The sequence below is a fragment of the Felis catus genome, chromosome D2 (assembly GCF_018350175.1).
Source record: "Felis catus isolate Fca126 chromosome D2, F.catus_Fca126_mat1.0, whole genome shotgun sequence".
Classification (NCBI taxonomy): domain Eukaryota; kingdom Metazoa; phylum Chordata; class Mammalia; order Carnivora; family Felidae; genus Felis; species Felis catus.
Window position 1 is genome coordinate 29895001 of NC_058378.1, and position 20662 is coordinate 29915662.

The window sequence follows — 20662 nt, forward strand, 5'->3', positions numbered from 1 at the left end:
TGTAAATTGGTTTTGCATCTTGTTATTTTTAACACATAAAAGCTGACCTTTTGGTTAATTTTTGTTCTCAGCAAAAAGCAGGTTTTCTTCCTTTGTATGAAACTATACTTTTTTAATTCACATTGCTTTTTTAATAAGTAAATATGTATCATAAGAATGTTATTCTTGTATTACTTCAAGTTGTCTTGATCAGCATCAGGTTTTGTATAGAGAACTGTGGATTCAGAAAATACAGGTAATTAGGGCACCTGGGTGGCTCATTCCGTTAAGTGTCCAACTTCGGCTCAGGTCATTGTCTCATTGCTCATGGGTTTGAGCCCCGCGTCAGGCTCCGTGCTGACAGTTTGGAGCCTGCTTCAGATTCTGTGCTTCCCTCTCTCTCTGCCTCTCCCCCATTCGCATTCTGTCTCTCTGTCTCAAACATTAATTTAAAAACGGAGGGCGCCTGGGTGGCTCAGTCGGTTAAACATCCGACTTCAGCTCAGGTCGTGATCTTGCAGATGGTCTCTGTGCTGACAGCTCTGAGTCTGGACCCTGGAGGCTGTTTCAGATTCTGTGCTCCTCCCCCACTTGTGCTGTTTCTGTGTCTGTCTGTCTCTCTCTCTCTGTCAAACATTAAAAATAAACAAACATTAAAAAAAGAAAGAAAATACAGTCAATTAGTTTAAGCCTGCATCCCAGGACTTTTTTTCAAACTGATGACTTTACTGTTAAGTTTCTTATTTTAAAACTTGTATTTCTTTTGATTATAAATATAATGCATGTTTATTTTAAAAATTGGTACATACGTGAAAAATTGAAGAAAAAAGTTACCAAAGCCTGTGATTCAAAGAGAACCACTGTTAAAATGTTGATTTTTTTTTTTATTATTATTTTTTAGAGGTACACACTTTGCTTGGTTGGTTCTGATCACATTGTATTAAAAAGTTGCAGTTTCATCCTTTTCAGTTAATATTAGTGTTTCCCATATAATTATTTTTAAATGTTCTATACTCTTCTATTTAGTTGATGTGGTATTATTCTTTCATTGGATATTTCGATTCTTTAGTTTTTTGAGAAAGGGACTGTTACAAGGAATATGTAAAGTGTTTTGTTTTTCCTGTGTTTAGAATATTTCTTTAGGGTTAATTCCCCAAAATTAGAATAACTGTGTCAAAGAGAATTAATTTTTTAAGCATCTTAAAACATGTTTCAGATTATTTTCCAAAAATATTCTGTCAGTTTGCATTTTCACAAACATGTTCTGAGCTGAACAAGTGTACTTTTCACCTCAATTTTAAAAAATCAAACTAAAGATATTTGCAGTTTGTTCCTTATTTCAATATCCCATTTTCTTTTTCTGTGTTTTTTATGTTCTGCATATTTAGGTAAATGACCTTCGAAAAGAATTAGAAAGTCGAGCCCTTAGTTCCAAAGGATTAAAATCTCAGTTAATAGCCCGATTGACAAAACAGCTTAAAGTAGAAGAGCAAAAAGAAGAACAAAAGGAATTAGAGAAATCAGAAAAAGAAGAGGAAGAGGAGGATGATAGGAAATCTGAAGATGATAAAGAGGTATATATACACTATTAAATATAATACTTGTTTATAGGGAATTCTTAAAATATGTGCGTGTGTACTTTTATTAAGCCACCTGGGTGGCTCAGTCACTTAAGTGTCTGACTCTTGATTGTGGCTCCGGTGATGATCTCATGGTTCCTGAGATAGAGCCCCAAGTCAGGCTCTGCACTGACAGCACGGAGCCTGCTTGGGATTCTCTCTCTCTCCTTCTCTCTCTGCCCCTTCCCTAAGCTTGCCTGCGTGCACACTCTCTCTCAAACTAAATAAACATTTATTAAAAAAAAAAAAAAATACAACTACATAACTGTAATATTCAACGCTTTTGGTGAACAGTTTGACAAATGCAATATAGTTACATAACCATGACAACTAAGACGTAAAACAGGTCTGTCACCCTCTAAAAATCTCTACCCTTACGTAAGCATTTTCTTCTCTCCATGTGCTCCTTCTGCTTCTCACACCAGCCTCTGGGAGCCACTGATCTGTTTCCTGTAGTTTTGTCTATTCCAGTATTTCATGTAAATGGAATTATATATAACATTTACAGTCTGACCTCTGCAACTTAGCAAAATGCATTAGAGATTTGCCCATTTTGTTGTATATATTACTAATTTGTTATTTTGTATTGCTTAATAATATCCCATAATATCCCATAGTATCAATGTATCACAGTTTGTTTTCTACTCGAGAGAAATTTGAGTTATTTCCAAATCATGTATTTTTAATCTTCCCTTTTAAAAATGAATGCTAAATTGTTCATATGTTTGGGGTGCCTGGCTGGCTCAGTCAGCAGAGCATGCGACTCTTGATCCTTGGGGTCATGGGTTTGAGCCCCACGTTGGCCATAGAGTTTACTTAAAAAATTATTCAGGGGTACCTGGGTGGCTCAGTCAAACATCCAACACTTGATTTTAGCTCAGGTCGTGATCTCACTGCTTGTGAGTTCGATCCCCACATTGGGCTCTGCACTGATAGCTTGGAGCCTGCTTGGGATTCTGTCTCTCTCTCTCTCTCTGCCCCTCCCCCCACTTGCTCTCTGTATCTCTTTCAAAAATAAAAATAAACTTTAAAAAATTATCCCTGTGTTTTAGAGAGAATTTGATTGACAGATTTGAGTGAAGTGCTTATCCCAGAATTTTGCTGCTTCTACAGCTGTGTGTTTGATTGCATTGCATCTTATGCCCTTACAATAACTCCTAGATGCACAAGCCTGCCATTGTTTTCTGAATTTGAAAGAGAGCAATAGAAGAAGCATGTTAGAATGCCAGTAATTGGACAGACCAACAGTATGTACTTCCTAATGTGATGCATTCTGGATTATACATAATTATTTATGAAGTATTCCTGCCAAAAATGTTTTTACCTTAATCTAATTGTGAGAGAATAGTCAGATTTAGAATGTAAAAAGTTACACAAAGCAGCTTATCTGAACTTCTCAAATGTCTATGTCATGAGAGACAAAAAGAAATGATTTACATTGGGGGCACCTCAGTTTGTTAAGCATCCAACTCTTGGTTTCAGCTCAGGTCATGATATCATGGTTTTGAAAGTTCAAGCCCCATGTTGGGCTCTGGTTTGGCACTGTGGAGGCTCCTTGGGATTCTCACTCTCCCTATCGCTCTGTCCCCGCCCCCGCCCCCCCCCCCCCACACTCACACTTTGTCTCTCAAATAAATAAACTTTAAATAAAAATAAACAATTTACATTAAAAGAGGTTAGCAACACATGATTAACTGGATGTATTGAATGAAACTTGACTGGACCCCGAATAGGAAAAAAAAATGCCGTGAAGAATAGTTTGTGGATAATTGGAGACATTTGATTATGGATATGGGTGTGATATTAGATAATTTTGAAGCAGTGTTAAATTTCTTGGATGTGATAATGGTTTTTTGTTATGTTGAACTACCTTGTTCTTAAGAGAGTTGTGATTTCTTATTTCATTCAATGATAATATTTATCTTGATAATGAAAATATATCACTTGGGTAGTAGGAGCCCTTTTGAGTTGGCTTCTGTGTCCTTTCACATGTCCTCGTTATATTTTGAGGACTTAACTTATTTTGGAGCCCAAAACAGTGTCGCCATCTCACTGTGTACACTCCCTGCCCTGGCTTTGGAATTAGCCATTTCCCAAGGAAATATGTGTGTGTATACTTTTTTAAGATAGAACTATAAGAAGCCCTCATACTTTTTAGTGAAGGTGATGGTAGTTTAGAAGCCAAGACATACTCACTCATATCATTGTGCTTCTCATGATCCCTGTTAGTCAATAGAGCTATGGTACAGATATACATTAGTTTATACTTATATATACCTACACATATGTATTTGTATCTATATTTGTTACAGTATATGTATTGAAAGTCATGAGTTTATGCTCGTATCTCCAGTTGTACTCCCAACACCAGAGTTCACTTCAGTTTCCTCCTTTCTGCATACCTAACTCCCTTTTCCAATAATGAGAAATGTAGCTTCCACTGTACTTAATATATTTGTTTACTTGCTCAGTTGTTTGTTGCATTCCCTCTGCTATCTGGATACTCTCTTTACTTTGATCGATTCCCTACCCTGTGTTGTGTCTCTGGATGTTCTTGCTCCATTTGTGTCAGTACCTGTTGACTGGTGGGCTTGTCTGCCAGCCTCCATCCTCTGTATAGACACCTGCTTTGTTGGAGGAGTTGCTTTAGAACTGAATTGTTCAGGACAGAAAGACTAGAAAGAGAAGGCAAAGAAGAGCTGGTTTTCACTTTTTGGTGCTAGCAGCCATTGGGGTTGGAAAATAGTGATATTATAATTCGTACCATTTTGTTTTTACATATTTCCCTCATCTCCTATTTGGTTACCTGGTGGTATAGTTTTCTCTCTTGTTAAATTCATATAGAAGAAGGCAGGATCAATTCTTTTAAAAAAAATTTTTTAATGTTTATTTTTTGAGAGAGACAGAGACAGAATGCGAGTGGATTAGGGGCAGAGAGAGAGGGAGGCACAGAATCTGAAGCAGGCTCCAGGCTCGGAGCTATCAGCACAGAGCCCGACGTGGGGCTCAAACTCACGAGCTGTGAGACCACGACCTTAGCCGAAGTTGGATGCTCATGGACGCTCAACCAACTGAGCCACCCAAGCGCCCCAAGGCAGGATTAATTCTTGATTGTTTTTTTTTTTTTTTTTTAATATAGAATACTTTTTGCATATGAACAATCTTTGTGCAGGGGCCATAGCCAATCTTTTTTGTATCGTTCTGATTTTAGTATATGTGCTGCTGAAGCAAGCACTGTTTTCCTTTGTTTTATGATGGTTACCTATTTGTTTTTTAACATCATTATGAATTTATTGAGGCACCTGGGTGGCTCAGTTGGTTAAGTATCCGACTTCGGCTCAGGTCATTGATCTCAGTTTGTGAGTTCAAGCCCCACATTGGTCTCTGCACTGGCAGCTCGGGGCCTGATTTGGATTTTCTCTCCCTCTGACTCTCCCCCACTCACGCTCGCTCGAGCTCTCTCTTTTAAAAAATAAACAACATTTAAAAAATTAAACATGGGTGCCTGGGTGGCTCAGCTGGTTAAGCGTCTGATTTCGGCTCAGGTCATGATCTCAAGGTTTGAGGGTTGGAGCCCTGCATTGGGCTCTGTGGTGACAGTGCAGCTGTTGGATTCTGTGTCTCCCTCTCTCTCTACCCCTGCCCTGCTCGTACTCTGTCTCTCTCTCAAAAATAAACATTAAAAATTTTGTTTATTAAACATTGTGAATTTATAGATTTAAATGTATTTGATGGGCTTCAGTTCTTTGCAATTCTTATCCTTATTGAAGCTCAGATTGTCTTTTTTTGGCCAGTGGGTGGGAATATATATATATATAGATACACAGCACTAATACAGTACTAATGATATACCACTAATGTTACTGCTGAAATTTGTTTATAAAGTTATTTTTGCTTTTCCTATCCTTATTTTCTCCCTGTTGTTTTTATGTTGTACTATAAATACATTGGGCTAGCATGTAGCATTACATATTGTACTCTTTTAATCCTCCTTTAGTCTTGGTTCTACAGTTCTATATCTAACGCTCACCACTAGTGCTTTTGTCATTGTCTCTGAAGGTCATCTCTAGGAGATTCTTCAGAGCTCATGGTAGCAATATTTAGGTTCTTGTATGTTGGTAACAGTTTGACTATACTTAAAAGTCAGTTTTTGGGAATGCAGACTGGTGCAGACACCTTGGAAAACAGTATGGAGGTTCCTCAAAAAATTAAAAATAGAACTACCCTACAACCCAGCAACTGGTATGTTAAACGCACGCGCGCACACACACACACACAATGGAGTATACTTGGCAATCAGAAAGAACGAAGTCTTCCATTTGCAGTTACGTGGATGGAACTAGAGGGTATTATGCTAAGTGAAATTAGACAAATATATGCCTTCACTCATGAGAAATTTAAGATATAAAACCGCAAAGAAGCAAAAAGAATATAACAACAGGGAGGGGGACAAAACATAAGAGACTCTTAAATGTGGAGAACAAACAGGGTTTCTGGAGGGTTTGTAGGGGGAGGATGGGCTAAATGGGTAAGGGGCATTAAGGGATCTACTCCTTAAATCATTGTTGCACTATATGCTAACTTAGATGTAAATTAAAAAATAAATAATTTTTTAAAGTCAGTTTTGGTGATTATAAAATCTTTGATTCACATTTATATTCTTTGGAATGTTTTTAATAAACTCTCTTTTCTATGACATGTAGAGTTTTGCTGTCAAAAATTGACGATAAGGCAATTTACTTTCTGATATGATCACTTGCTATTTTGCCTAGATGCACCGATTTTCTCATTTTTTCAGAATGGTATTTTGATACTGGTCATTCTGAGTTACTATCTTTAGACCCATGGTGTGCTCTTTTGCTATGTGATTTCAGATTTTTTTTTTTCTGAGCAAAATTTCTCTTTAACAAAAATTTTTTTTTAGTAAAATATACGTTAATAAAAATCACCATTATACTATTTTTACTGTACAATTCAGTGGCATTAAGTACATGCACAGTGTTATGGAACTATCCCTATTTTATACATCCAGAACTTTATTATTATCCCAAATGGTAACTCTCATTAAACAGTTAAGTCCCCATACCCGTCTTCCTCTCTACGCTAGTAACCTGTGTTCTGCTTTCTGTCTCCAAATTTGTCTGTGCTAGATCCCTCATGTAAGTAGAATCATACAGTATTTGCTCTTTTGTGTCTGGTTCTCTTAATGTAATGTTTTCAAAGTTCATGTCCTAGTATATATCAGAACTTCATTTCTTTTTAAGGCTGAATAATACTCCATTTCATGTGTATATTGTATTTTGTTTATCCATTCATCCCTGGTGGACACTTGTTTTCATCTCTTGGCTCTTGGGAATAAAATTGTCATCAACAGTCACATTTTCTTAAGTAATAGTTGTTTTGTATTTGGTCTATTCCCTATTGTTTTCTTATAAGAATCCTGTTATGTCATTCATATTCAGTATTTTTGCCTTTTCAGCATCTATCTCTTGCTTGGATCCTTTTCCTTTTCATTTCTTGTTTTAACATTTTTTCCCATTGTCTTCTGTTTGCTTAAGGCAGTGGCTCTTGAGTTTATTTGCTTTTGTATTCCTTCTAGTTTATTTTAAATTTCTGAATCGATTTTTTCTGTATCGATTTTATTTCCTGTATTTTATCACCTTATTTTTACTTAAAAAAATTTTTTTTAATCTTTTTAATGTTTATATATTTTGAGAGACAGAGAGAGACAGACGGTGAGCAGGGGAGGGGTAGAGAGAGAGGGAGATACAGAATCAGAAGCAGGCTCTAGACTCCTAGCTGTCAGCACAGAGCCTGACGCAGGGCTCAAACTCAAGAACTGGGAGATACGATCTGAGCCGAAGTCGGACACTTAACTGACTGAGCCACCCGGGCACCCCTTTCACCTTATTTTTACTTTTAAAATTCTTTATGTTGTTCTTTCATAGTTTGTGAGATTTTCTCAATCTCTTTTAGCACACTTTAAAATAGTAAAATAGTAAGTTAAGATTTTTATCTATGACTGTTTTTCTGGCCCACTTTCATTGTCTGTAGGAATATAGTTCTCCTTGTTCTCTTTTTTTTTAAATAGTAACTTTGTATAGGACTTGACCTCAATACTTTCTGTTGCTCATTTTTAGGTGAATTTAGTTTGCCTAATATTTTATTAGAAGAGATTGCTTAAGACAGCTTCTTTTTTTTTTTTAATGTTTATATTTGAGAAAGTGCGAAAACACACATGTATAAGGGGGGGAGGGGCAGAGAGAGGGGAAGATGGAGAATCTGAAGCAATGCAGGGCTCGAACTTATGAACCATGATATCATGACCTGAGCCAAAGTTAGATTCTTAACCAACTGAGCCACCCAGGTACTCCGAGATAGCTTTTTTAAATTTCATTGAGCTCTATATTGTGTTATTTTCTTATTTTCTCGAAATATATGATGGCTTGCTTTCTGAGATTTCAATCTCTGTTGCCCTTCTATCACTGTTTATCAGGACCTTCTCCTCCCATGTCTCTGTTGTCGCTATCCTGCTCCCTATTCTAATGATTCTACTTCCAGAAATAACCTCCTCAGTGTAAGGCCCTATGCTGTAAAGATGCCGTGGTAAATCAGCCTTGCAAGTTCATAGACCTAGAATGTTCTAGGCACTTTTAGATCACCGGCTAAACACCGGCTCCTTGTACTCACTATTGTTGGGAGTAAAATGTTGCCTAGTTTCAGCTGCTTTTATGAAATTGACCTGCTCACTTTCCAGTGAATACCTATTGACTCTTTTGTGGTTTTCTTGTTTGTTTTAAGATATTTTAGGTTTCTTTATTGTGTTTTTCTACATGATGATTAAGAGTTAAATTTTATTCTCTGGTTTGTTACAAGTTTGCCAAAAAAAATCCCAGCAATACCCAGTACAGTATCTATTGTTAAATCATAGTGACTGTAATTTGTTTGCAAGGTGATTCAGTGCCCTACAATTAAAGCTGGATTGCTATTTAGGACTACATTGTCTTTGTGTAGTTTTTAAATGGACAGTTTTAACCATTAATGGAGGATGAGGAAAGCCACACATTTTATTGACTTTAATTTTAGATTTCACTTAGAAAAAACAAAGTCAGTGGGAAAATAAGTATATATCCTAATGTGGTGTTTTTGTTTTTGTTTTTTATGTTTTTTTAAGTAGAAAAACAGAAGTCAGGGATTTGAAACCAAAGGTGGGAGATCCTACCAAGGTCCCACATGTGCTCCTATGCGTTAGATGAGGCCAGTGTCAAAGATGTGTGCCCATCATCTGGCTCGTCTTGTGGGCTGGCTCTCCTACGTTCCTTCTTTTGGTATTTGGCAAGGACATCTCCATCTTGGGGTTTCCCTTGGTTCTGAGGATTTAGATCCTCAGCTGAACTTTCATGACGTGGTGTTTTTTTCATGTCTAGTTGTGCATTGTTGCTCTCTCCTCAGATTTCTTGGGTGTTCAAAATTATTTATTATTTATCTAGCTGTGTTCAAGGTACAAGACAAGCCTTGGGGTCTCCCTACTCTTCTATCTTAACTCCTCCTCCCTAGTTTTCCTGTTCTTAGATATATCATACAACTCCATTGTTTCCTTTTGCTTTCTCTCTATACAAATGCCAGTAACATATAAGTCTTTTGGCTCTTGTGACTTTTTTCTACCCACTTGTATACTGGGGTTTATGGGGATACCATTTCACCTTGTTTTGTTGTGAGTGTACTTGGATATTGGTTTTGGTATATAGATTATTCTTTTTTAATGTGGGGATTCAAGAAGATCCAGAAGCTATGCTACCATCACTATTTTCCAAATACCCTGATTTATATAATGTTAATAAAGGTGTCCCCCCAGCCCCCTTAGAAGACAATTTCTTATGCTGAGAAACTGAAAAGAAAGAAAAGTAGGAGCCATAAAAACTGCTGTCTTTAGTAAATTTGAACTTTCTTCCAGCCCTATGTTTGGCATAATCACAATAAGGAGTCATGGGAATTTTGCCCTTTTTCTTTCCATGATGTGTGTTTAATATATATATATATATATATATATATATATATAGTATGTGGAGATATAACCAGCACTTAAAATTTCAAATATGTAGGAAGAAGAAAGAAAACGTCAAGAAGAAATGGAACGCCAGCGTCGGGAAAGAAGATACATTTTGCCGGATGAACCAGCCATCATAGTACATCCAAACTGGGCTGCAAAAAGTGGCAAGTTTGACTGTAGCATTATGTCCTTGAGTGTACTTTTGGACTACAGATTAGAGGATAATAAGGAACATTCATTCGAGGTAATGTTTTAAGTTTGAATTGGGATCTAAATAAGGTACATACGTTTTGATTGGTTAATATATCTCTTAAATTTCTTTGATGGCCTTTTTCATGGATTATATTTTTGGGTTTTTGTTTTTTCCTTGCAATTTTATTCTTTGGTGGGGGTGGAGACAGCAGCTGATTTTTCTAAATGACGCCTTTTTGTTGATTGCATTCCTGTAGGATTGTTTAAATGTTCCTGTGGCCTCTGTATTTCTTGTGAATTGATAGATAGATCTGAAGTTTTAATCAGATTCTGATTTAATTATTTTTTTAAAAAACTACTTCGTAAGTAGTGGTGTGTTCTTTATCAGACTTACAGGGGACACATGATACATTATGTCTAATTGCTTCCTTTAGAATGAAGTAATGCTTTATTTACTCTATAATTAAAATCTCATTTAATAGGATTTAAAATTTTGCTTGTAATTGAGGTATAAGATAAAAAATAATTGATATTTATTTTTCAATATGAATCTATTTCTTTTTTACCATTATTGTACTGCAGATTTACAACATATTTATTTTTCAAAGTAATTGAAGATTTTTATCCCTAAAGAAGTGATAGCTTCATTCTTTAAGTAAAACAATGTAAAATATTTAAAAATGTTAATTTCTTAATAGCCTGTGAAAAATTATAATTGTATTCAATTATCGTATCTTAACACATTTCACATTGGTCTTTTTTTGTTTTATTTTATAAATTATATTGGAAAAGTCAGTCATACTTAATTGACCTAAGATATCCTTGTCCACAAGATGAAAATGAATTACTTAAGACTAGAGACATTTACAAACACAGAGAATTACTGAGGCAATTATAAAACACGAAGTCCATGCTTATTGGTCATGATATAAGACAGGTTACAAATAGTAAAATATTTATAATTTTGGGGTGCCTGGGTGGCGCAGTCGGTTGGGCGTCCGACTTCAGCCAGGTCACGATCTCGCGGTCCGTGGGTTCGAGCCCCGCGTCAGGCTCTGGGCTGATGGCTCAGAGCCTGGAGCCCGTTTCTGATTCTGTGTCTCCCTGTCTCTCTGCCCCTCCCCCATTCATGCTCTGTCTCTCTCTGTCCCAAGAATAAATAAACGTTGAAAAAAAAAAATTAAAAAAAAAATATTTATAATTTTTAGTGTTTTTAAATACGGTTTTTAAATATTATAGTGTTTTTAAATGTTTTTAAATATTATAGCTATATGATTTTATTTTTATTACTAGTTGCCATAAATATAACTCTTGATAGTAATATAATTCTTAGTAGTAATTTGAATAAGTAAATGAAAAAATTAGTCTTTGGTATTGTATATTGCTTATACAATATATAATGTAAATCTGACTGATGGTGTCCATGGATCTCAAACTAACGCTATTCTATTGGAAACAAAGCAATTTGTGAAATAGCCCTTCATTAGTAAAATGATCCTTTCTTTGTTTCCTCCTCACCTAACATATCTTCTGGGTTAACTTCCTTTTAATCTGTTTAGAATGCAGATGTCATTTTGGTACATGAATTATTAAAAAATATTCTGTAAGAGGGACACCTAGCTGGCTTATTTGATGGAGCATGGTACTCTTGATCTCAGGGTTGTAAGTTTGAGCCCCGTGTTGGGTATAGAGGTTACTTAAAAAAATGCTAATAATGGGGTGCCTGGGTGGCTCAGTCGGTTGGGCATTCGACTTCAGCTCAGGTCATGATCTCATGGTTCGTCAGATCAAGCCCCATGTCAGGCTCTGTGCTGACAGTTCAGAGAGCCTAGAGCCTGTTTTGGATTCTGTTTCCCTCTCTCTCTGCCCCTCCCCCGTTAATGCTTTGTCTCTCTCAAAAATGAAGAAAACATTTAAAAAAATTTTTTTAAATGGTAATAAAATCTTTAAAAATTCTATAAGAAAAAGCATTTCTCATAAAATTATAAATCCTTGATTTAATATTAATTCTAGGCTTATCTCTTTCAGTTTCAATTCTGCTCTTCTGGGTAGTGCCTGACTGGCTCATTCGGAAGAGCATGTAACTCTTGATCTCAGGGCTGTGGGTTCGAGCCCCACATTGGGTGTAGAGATTACGTAAATAAATAAATAAACTTTAAAAAATTAATTCTATTCTTCTAGTTACTGGTCTGGGCTTCTTATTTAACGCCTTTAAATTACTTTTTATCTCTAGGTAATAGAAAAGAGAAGACTTAGGAAAAGATATACCTCTTGCTATTTTTCTTACTTATTTACACTAATGGTTAAGAGAAAGTGGAGTTTTCAGCATCTTAGTGGTCATTTTACAGATAATAGATTTCTGTTTTCTTAAAATGTGTAAAGACTGGGTATGAATTAAAGAAAATAGACTATAAGATCAATTTTAATACATTATATTATCCTTTATGATCAGAAAAATAGTCAAATATACTGAACACATTGTATAAGATTATGTATGTATGTGTTTAAGTCTATTTATTTTGTGAGAGAGGAGAGAGAATCCCAAGCAGACTCTGCAGTGTCATTGCAGAGCCGCATGTGGGGCTTGATTTCATGAATTATGACATCATGGCCTGAGCCAAGATCAAGAGTCAGGTGTTTAACTTATTGAGCCACCCAGCCACCCCAAGATTATGTATTTTATTTTATTTATTTATTTTTTTTTTCAGTTTATTTATTTTTGAGAGCGGGAGAGGGCAAGCAGGGGAGGGGCAGAGAGAGGGGAACAGAGGATCTGAAGTGGGCTCTGCTCTGACAGCAGCAAGCCCAGTTTGGAGCTTGTACGCATGGAGTTCAAGATCTTGACCTGAGCCAAAGTCAGACACTCAACCCACTGAGCCCCCCCAGGCGCCCCCCAGGAATACATATTTTAGAGCTGTGGTCAACCATTTCAAGTCCTGGACCCTTTCAATCTATTAGAAACAATTAGCCTTAGAATTTTTCTTTCTTTAATATTTTTAAGTAATCTCTGCACCTGGTGGAGGGCTCAAATTCACAAGCCCGAGATCAAGAGTTGTGTGCTCTACCGACTGAGTCAGCCAGATGCCCCTTCCTTAGAAATCTTTATGTAGAAAATTCATTATATAATTTTCAGTTCATGAGTATGTCGGTATACATGGACACTTGCATAATAATAATGCATACTCCCTACTCAGAATTCTGAATTGGTCTCCCTCTTCTGAAATGCTTTTATAGATATTTATATGGCCCATTCCCTTGCCACCTTCAGCTCACTTTTCAGAGAGGCCTTCTCTGACTGTATTACATTTTGTTACTCTCTCTGTGTTTATCCTGCTTAAACATTTGATGTTGGTTTGGTTATCTTTTACTTTTCCCCACTTGATTATTAGCTCATTAGAGTCAAGATTTTTGTCTGCTTTCTTTAATGCTATATCACCAATGCCGAAAACACTCCATGTTACATAGTAGGCATTTCAGAAAAACTTGCTGAGTAAATGAATAAAATTCGTTAATCATAAAGATGAATTGCTGTGTAAAATAGTAGAAACCCTTTTTTTCTACTCATTTTCAAATTTTTTGTGGTACAGTTTTACTATTTTTTCTAAATTTGGCCAAAAGTACACTATATAGTATTCATAAGAGTTTTTGAGTCTTTTGAGAATCTTCAACATCATTGGCACCAATTATTACAACTCTATTATTAGTGAATGTTAATTGTTAGATGTGGCAAGTCATTATTTGATAAATTACTGTGCTGGATGTATTCAGTATTTTTATTAAAGTTGCGTTACTGTTGGTATCTTTTTATAGGTTTCATTGTTTGCAGAACTTTTCAATGAAATGCTTCAAAGAGATTTTGGTGTCAGAATATACAAATCATTATTATCTCTTCCTGAGAAAGAGGACAAAAAAGAAAAGGAGAAGAAAAGCAAAAAAGATGAGAGAAAAGATAAAAAAGAAGACAGAGATGATGAAACTGATGAACCAAAACCCAAGCGGAGAAAATCAGGCGATGATAAGGATAAAAAAGAAGATAGAGATGAAAGGAAGGTCTGTAATTATTTCCATGGCCACCAACCTGATTTAGAAGTTTTCATTTAGTCTTCTAGAGTATAAAAACGATGATGAATTTCATCATGATAGTGAAATGTAAAGGCCAAACTAAAAGATTTTACTGTATTATTAGAAATTTAATTCTTTGAATTAAGCCTCTATAAACATCTAGATCTTGTTTCTGATAGTTTATTTCTTTTTTGTAATTTAAGGTGTATAGCATAGTGGTTTATTTACATATATTTGAATGGTAGTTTACTTTTAAAGTGCATTGTTAAGATTTTATAGTATCTTTTTCAAGTAAATTTAATGAATTTAATGATTTTTGGTTTCAGTCATTTAACGTTTGGTCAGATATCTTGTTTAATTTTAAGACATTTTAAATTATAGAAAGAAGATAAAAGAAAAGATGATTCTAAAGATGATGATGAAACTGAAGAAGATAATAATCAGGATGAGTATGATCCAATGGAAGCAGAAGAAGCTGAGGATGAAGAAGATGGTATGGTTCAAATTTCTTTATCTGTCCTTTGGATGAAATATATTTTTTGTTTGTTGACTTTATGTAATCACAGTCTAGAATTTTAGTATTTTTTCTTTGTTAGAAACAGTAAAATATTTTTTAGTAAAAACCTGTTTCTATTATCAATAGATGAGAGGAATTTTTTTAAGTAGAATCTAGTATTTTATTTAGATCTTACTAAACTGTTGGAATTGAGAACCAGACATATGTAATAAACCTCCAAAAATAGATCCTGAAAGGCACTTTCTGCTTAGGGCAAGCAGTCATGGAATAAACCAGCTGTCTTCTCTGTGCTACACAAGCCAAGTCAGCTTTCTCCATGGCCAGTTGCACCAGCTCTGCCTTCCCTTCTGTTAACACCACCCAGACCCCCTTTATGTCCAACCCAGGGTTTTTCTGTAGGACACTTAGGACTGCCTGGGAATGCTGTACATATATTACCCGAAGCGGGCTAAACTCAAGAACTGTGAGATCATTACCTGAGCCAAAGTTGGATGCTTAGCCAACTGAGCCACCCAGGTGCCCCTAAAGATCCTTTTTTAGGATAGAGATTTTTTATAATATATATTTTCTGAGGATTATTACTATTTAAGGTATTTTTTGGTTTGCCTCTACCTTTTCTTGCTACCACAGCATTTTACTTTTCTTTGCGTTAATGAAAATATTTGAACATAAAAGAAGCTGAGAGTATAGTGCATCAAACACTCCATATCCAACAATTCATTCATTTGTGAATATTTTGTCTTCTGTGTGTTTCTGATCCATTTGAAAGTAGGAATTCTTCAACTTTCCTAAGAAAAGATATTCTCTTAACCATAACTCTATAATCCCACCTAAGAAAATTAACAATAACATCATATTCCACTTTAACCACCTAATATCTAGTCTTAATTGTCCTAATAATCTCAATAGCAATATTGCTTCATTTATCTTCTATAACCTGCTTTGTCCAATTTAGCCCTTTTTTATTGTCCTGGTCCCCCCCCACCCCGCCCCCCCGCCCCCGCCCCGTTCTCCAGTATGGTCCTATCACTGCTTTAAATAAATCACTAAACTGTTTTCTCATTATTTTGTCTGTGTCAGAATGTTCTGGCTCTCAATCCTTATTTGTCTTCTTTATTCTAGTATATAATTACCTTGGTGGTTTTCTCATCCATTCTCCTAGCTTAAAGTACTGTCTGTTATATACTGTTTATATATATACTATATATAAAGTACTGTTATATACTGACTGTTCTCAAAGGTATGTCTTAGTTCAGACCTCTCTCCCATATTTCCCTATCAGCTGCCTACTTGGTATCTCCATTAAGTTATCTGACATTTCAAAATAAACGTATCTAAAACTGAACTCCTGCTTTCCCCCTTTACCAAAAAGAAAACAAAAAACCTTCCACCCTCAGCCTTATTACACTAATTTGATTGCAACTTCATCCTTTAAATTGCTCAAGCTAAAATTTAGGAATCTTCCTAAACTCCTCTTTTTTGTCATATGCCATTTCCATCCTATCTGGAAGTCATATTTTCTCTATCTTAAAAACATCCAGGGGTGCCTGGGTGGCTCAGTTGGTTAAGCATCTGACTTCGGCTCAGGTCATGATCTCACAGTTTGTGGGTTCAGGCCCCGTGTCAGGCTCTGTGCTGGCAGCTCAGAGCCTGGAGCCTGCTTCAGATTCTGTGTCTCCCTCCTTCTCTGCCCCTGCTCTGCTCGCATCCTGTCTCTCTCAAAAAGTGAATAAACATTAAAAAAAAAAAAAAAAATCCAGAAGCAGACCATATCTTACCAGCTCCACTAATCTAACCTTAATCCAAGCAATGTTTCTCTTGCCTAGTTTATTTTTATTTATTTTTATTTTTTTAACGTTTATTCATTTTTTAGAGAGAGAGAGAGAGAGAGCAGCAAGCAAGGGAGGGGCAGAGAAAGAGGGAGACACAGAATCTGAAGCACACCACAGCTGTCAGCACATAGCCCAACGCAGGCCTCAAACCCACAAACTGTGAGATCATAACCAGACGCTTAACTGACTGAGCCACCCAGATGCCCCAAGTGTTTGTTTTTTGTTTGTTTGTTTTGTTTTTTTTTGAGAGAGCGAGAGCACAAGCAGGGGAGAGGCAGAGACAGGGAGAGAGACAGAATCCCAAGCAGGCTCCATGCTGTCAGTGCAGAGTCCCACATGGGGCTTTATCTCATGAACCTTGGGATCAGGACCTGAGGCAAAATCAAGAGTTGGATGTTTAACTGACTGAGCCACCTAGCTGCCCCTTGCATAGTTTATTTTTTAAAATCTCCTATCTGGGGACATCTGGGTGGCTCAGTTGCTTAAGCTTTCAACTCTTGATTTCTGCTCAGGTCATCATCTCACGGGTTGTGGGATTAGGCCCGAGTCAGGCTTTGCATTGGTGGCACGGAGCCTGCTTGGGATTCTCTCTCTCCCTCTCTCTGCCTCTCCCCACCCCCTGCTCGCTGACTCACTCTCAAAATAAATAAAGATTTAAATAAATAAATATCTTCCTGTCTGGTTTCTTGGCCTGCTCACTTCTCCTTTAAAGTCTCTTCTCGGGGCGCCTGGGTGGTTCAGTCAGTTGAGTGTCCAACTTCGGCCCAGGTCATGTTCTCATAGTTCGTGAGTTCAAGCCCCATGTCAGACTCTGTGCTGACAGCTCAGAGCCTGGAGCCTGCTTTGGATTGTGTCTCCCTCTCTCTCTGCCCTTTCCTTGCTTGCTCTCTGTCTCTCTCAAAAGTAAATAAACATTAAAAAAATTTAAAAAAAGTAAAAAAAAGTAAAGTCTCTTGTCAACACAGTTGACAGAATTACCTTTGTAAAATTTAAGTCATTTCATTTATTTTTTCTCATTTGTTTTCAGACTCCTTCAGTGGGTCTCCATTTCACTCCATGTTAAAAGCCAAAGTGTTTACAGTGACATCTGTCTAAGGCTCTACCACATCAAGTCTGTAATTTCATCTCTTACCACTCTTTCTACTTGCACATTGCACCTAATGGATCCTGTTTCTTGAACCCATTGTGTATGCCCCCATATTAGGACCTTTGCATTGGCAGTTCCTTCTATGTGCACACTCTTTCCCAGAGATCTGCCTTCCTGACTCCTTCACATTTGTGGTCTTTGTTCAGCTATCACTTTCTCAGTAAGGCCTACTCTGCACTCAGCCCTCTTTAAAAAAAAATGTAGTCCTCCCCACCAGTACACATTCCTCATCCTTCCTTATTCTGTTCTACTTATAGAACTTTAAACCTATTTTCTTAACACTAATTACTTATTTTACCTACTGTCTTTTTCCTAGTTGAATACATATGAGCTCTTAGTAAGGAAAAGAGGGAGGTTTTTTTGGCACCTGGCTGGCTCATTCGGTAGAGCATGCAACCCTTGATCTCAGGCTTGTGGGTTTGAGACCCACATTGGGTATAGAGATTACTTAAGAATAAAATTGTTGGGGGGGCGCCTGGGTGGCGCAGTCGGTTAAGCGTCCGACTTCAGCCAGGTCACGATCTCGCGGTCCATGAGATCGAGCCCCGCATCGGGCTCTGGGCTGATGGCTCAGAGCCTGTAGCCTGTTTCCGATTCTGTGTCTCCCTCTCTCTCTGCCCCTCGCCCGTTCATGCTCTGTCTCTCTCTGTCCCAAAAATAAATAAACGTTGAAAAAAAAATTTTTTTTTTAAAAGAATAAAATTGTTGGGGCACCTGGGTGGCTCCGTCGGTTAAGCGTCCGATTTCGGCTCAGGTCACGATCTCACGGTTCATGGATTCAAGCCCTGCTTCAGGCTCTGGGCTGACTGCTCAGAGCCTGGAGCCTGCTTTGGATTCTGTGTCTCCCTCTCTCTCTGTGCCTCCCCCGCTGCATGCGCGCATGCTCTCTCTCTCTCTCTCAAAAATAAACAAACGTTAAAAAGAAAAAAAGAATAAAATTGTTAAGGGGCTGCCTGGGTGGCTTAGTTGGTTAAGTGTCTGACTCTCATCTCAACTCACGTTTTGATCTTAGGGTTGTGAGTTTAAGCCCTGCATTGGGCTTCAGGTGAGCAAGGAGCTTACTTAAAAATACATACATATAGGGGCACCTGGGTGTCTTAGTTGAGAGTCCAACTTTGGCCCAGGCCGTGATCTCACAGTTGGTGAGTTCGAGCACCACATTGGGCTCGATGCTGTCAGCACAGAGCCCACCTCACATCCTCTTTCCCCCTCTCTGCCTCTGCCCATCCCCACTGGATTGTTTGCTCGCTCTCTCTCAAAAAAAAAAAATTTTTTTTAAACAAATACATACATACAAAAAACAGTGTTGGCATGCCTGGCAGGCTTAGTTGGTGGAGCGTGTTGTGAGTTTGAGCCCCATGTTGGTTGTAGAGATTACTGAAAAGTAAAATCTTAAGGGGGTCCTGGGTGGCTCAGTTGGTTCAGCATCCCAACTTCTGCTCAGGTCATGATCTCACAGTTTGGGAGTTCGAGCCCTATGTTGGGGTTTATGTGGATAGCACAGAGGCTGCTTTGGATTCTGTCTCCCTCCCTTTCTGTCCCTCCCCCTCTAGCGCTCGCTCGTGCTCTCTCTCTCAGAGATAAACATTGAAAAAAATTTTAAATATAAAATCTTAAAAGGGGACCTTGGGTGGCTATGTTAGTTAAGCATCTGACTCTTAATTTCGGCTCACGTCATGATCTCACAGTTTATGGGTTTGAGTCCCACGCTGGGCTCTGCACTGACAGCACGGAGCCTGTTTAGAGTTCTCTCTCTGCCCCTTCGCTGTGTGCGTGTGTGTGCTCTCTCTCTCAAAATAAATAAACTTTAGGGGTGCCTAGATGGCTCAGTCTGTTGAGCATCCAACTTTGGCTCAGGTCATGGTCTCATGGTTTGTGGTTTCAAGCCCCACATCAGTCTCTTGTCAGCAGGGAGCCCGCTTCAGATCATCTGTCCTTCCCCTCTCTCTGCCCCTCCCCCACTCACACACACTCTCAAAAATAAATCTTTAAAAATAAAATAAACTTTAAAAAAAATCTTCAAAGATTTTTTAAATAAAATCTTAAAAAAAAAATAGAAGAGCAGTTTTTGTCTCCTCTTTTCTGATGTTTATTTCAAGTTCCTGGAATAGTCTCAACATCCAAATAGTCTCTAGTAGATATTTGTTGAATGAATATCATTAACTGCAAAGCCAAATAGGGTGATGGGATTATCGTTCTTTTTTGGTTTTCTTTGTATTTCCAATTGCTGCTTGTTTATGATATCAGGTTTTTTTCCCTTATACTATATTTCATTAACCTATCAAGTAACCTATTGGGAGACTACTCTTTTTTCAGTGGTAAAGTAGAATTGGTAATTTTTTTTAAAATGAAAATCCGATGTCTTTTAATGTCTAAAATGGTGTTAAATCTTAGTAATCAGCATATAACAATAAGATCTATTTTTTCCTATCAATTTGATGAAATTAAGTTTTTAATAAAAGGTCATATTAACCAGGGTAAAGAGAAGAGTTGTTTCATCACTCTTGGGGTCAGTTTAAATTGTTGCACTTTTTCTGGACAGAAATTTGATGGTATCTGTCAACTGTGTTCTTTAAAATACCAACACACTGTGGTGCCTGGCTTGCTCTGTTGGTTAAGTGTCCCAACTCTTTTTTTATGTTTATTTTTGTGATAGAGCCAGTGGGGAAGCAGAGAGGGGGGGACAGAGGATCCAAAGTGGGCTCTCACCTGACAGCAGCAAGCCCGATGTGGTGGGGCTCGAACTCATGAACTGTAAGATCATGAACAGCCAGAGTCGGACACAACCGACTAAGCCACTCAGGTGCCCCTCTTTAAAGTTATTTTTAAAAATCTAAGTTCCAGGAGAGTCAAAGTTTTCAAAGTGACAGCTTTCAAGTTAAATACTCAAATAAGGTGGATCATGTCTATAAAATATTAAGGAAGGGAATTTAACATTTGTGTAGTATATGATATACTCTTGATAAAAATTATTTGTAATTGTAGTTCTATTCAGAGGGTATTTTCTGTATTTTATGATGGAGGAAACTGAAGCTCTTAGCAGTAAATTAGTTTACCCTATAAAGTAATAAACCTAATAAAGCAGCTGAACTGCTCTGTACTATAGTATGGTTCCAAGGACACATTTGTTTTTAAACAGTTTGTTGAGGTGCTAATACATACTACAAAACTCATTTTAAATGTGCAATTTAGGGGCGCCTGGGTGGCTCAGTTGGTTAAGCGTCCGACTTTGGCTCAGGTCGTGATCTCACAGTCTGTGGGTTC

The 20662-nt window shown here is 37.3% G+C and overlaps 1 protein-coding gene and 1 non-coding gene across 7 annotated transcripts in view; one reads left to right on the top strand and one right to left on the bottom strand.

The window, feature by feature from the left end:
- Positions 1 to 20662, top strand: part of CCAR1 (cell division cycle and apoptosis regulator 1) — a 65341-nt gene that overhangs the window by 37526 nt on the left and 7153 nt on the right. For 5 of the 6 annotated variants that reach the window (XM_019813190.3, XM_019813193.3, XM_006937830.5 and 2 more), the window contains 4 exons: positions 1368 to 1553; positions 9701 to 9892; positions 13651 to 13890; positions 14284 to 14395. In XM_019813190.3, the coding sequence (XP_019668749.1) occupies positions 1368 to 1553; positions 9701 to 9892; positions 13651 to 13890; positions 14284 to 14395 (730 nt within the window). The remainder of the gene's footprint in view (positions 1 to 1367; positions 1554 to 9700; positions 9893 to 13650; positions 13891 to 14283; positions 14396 to 20662) is intronic. The other variant, XM_045040064.1, reaches the window with a different exon arrangement.
- Positions 4728 to 4833, bottom strand: LOC111557176. The gene has a single exon (XR_002737035.2). It is a non-coding gene; the product is annotated as a U6 spliceosomal RNA (small nuclear RNA).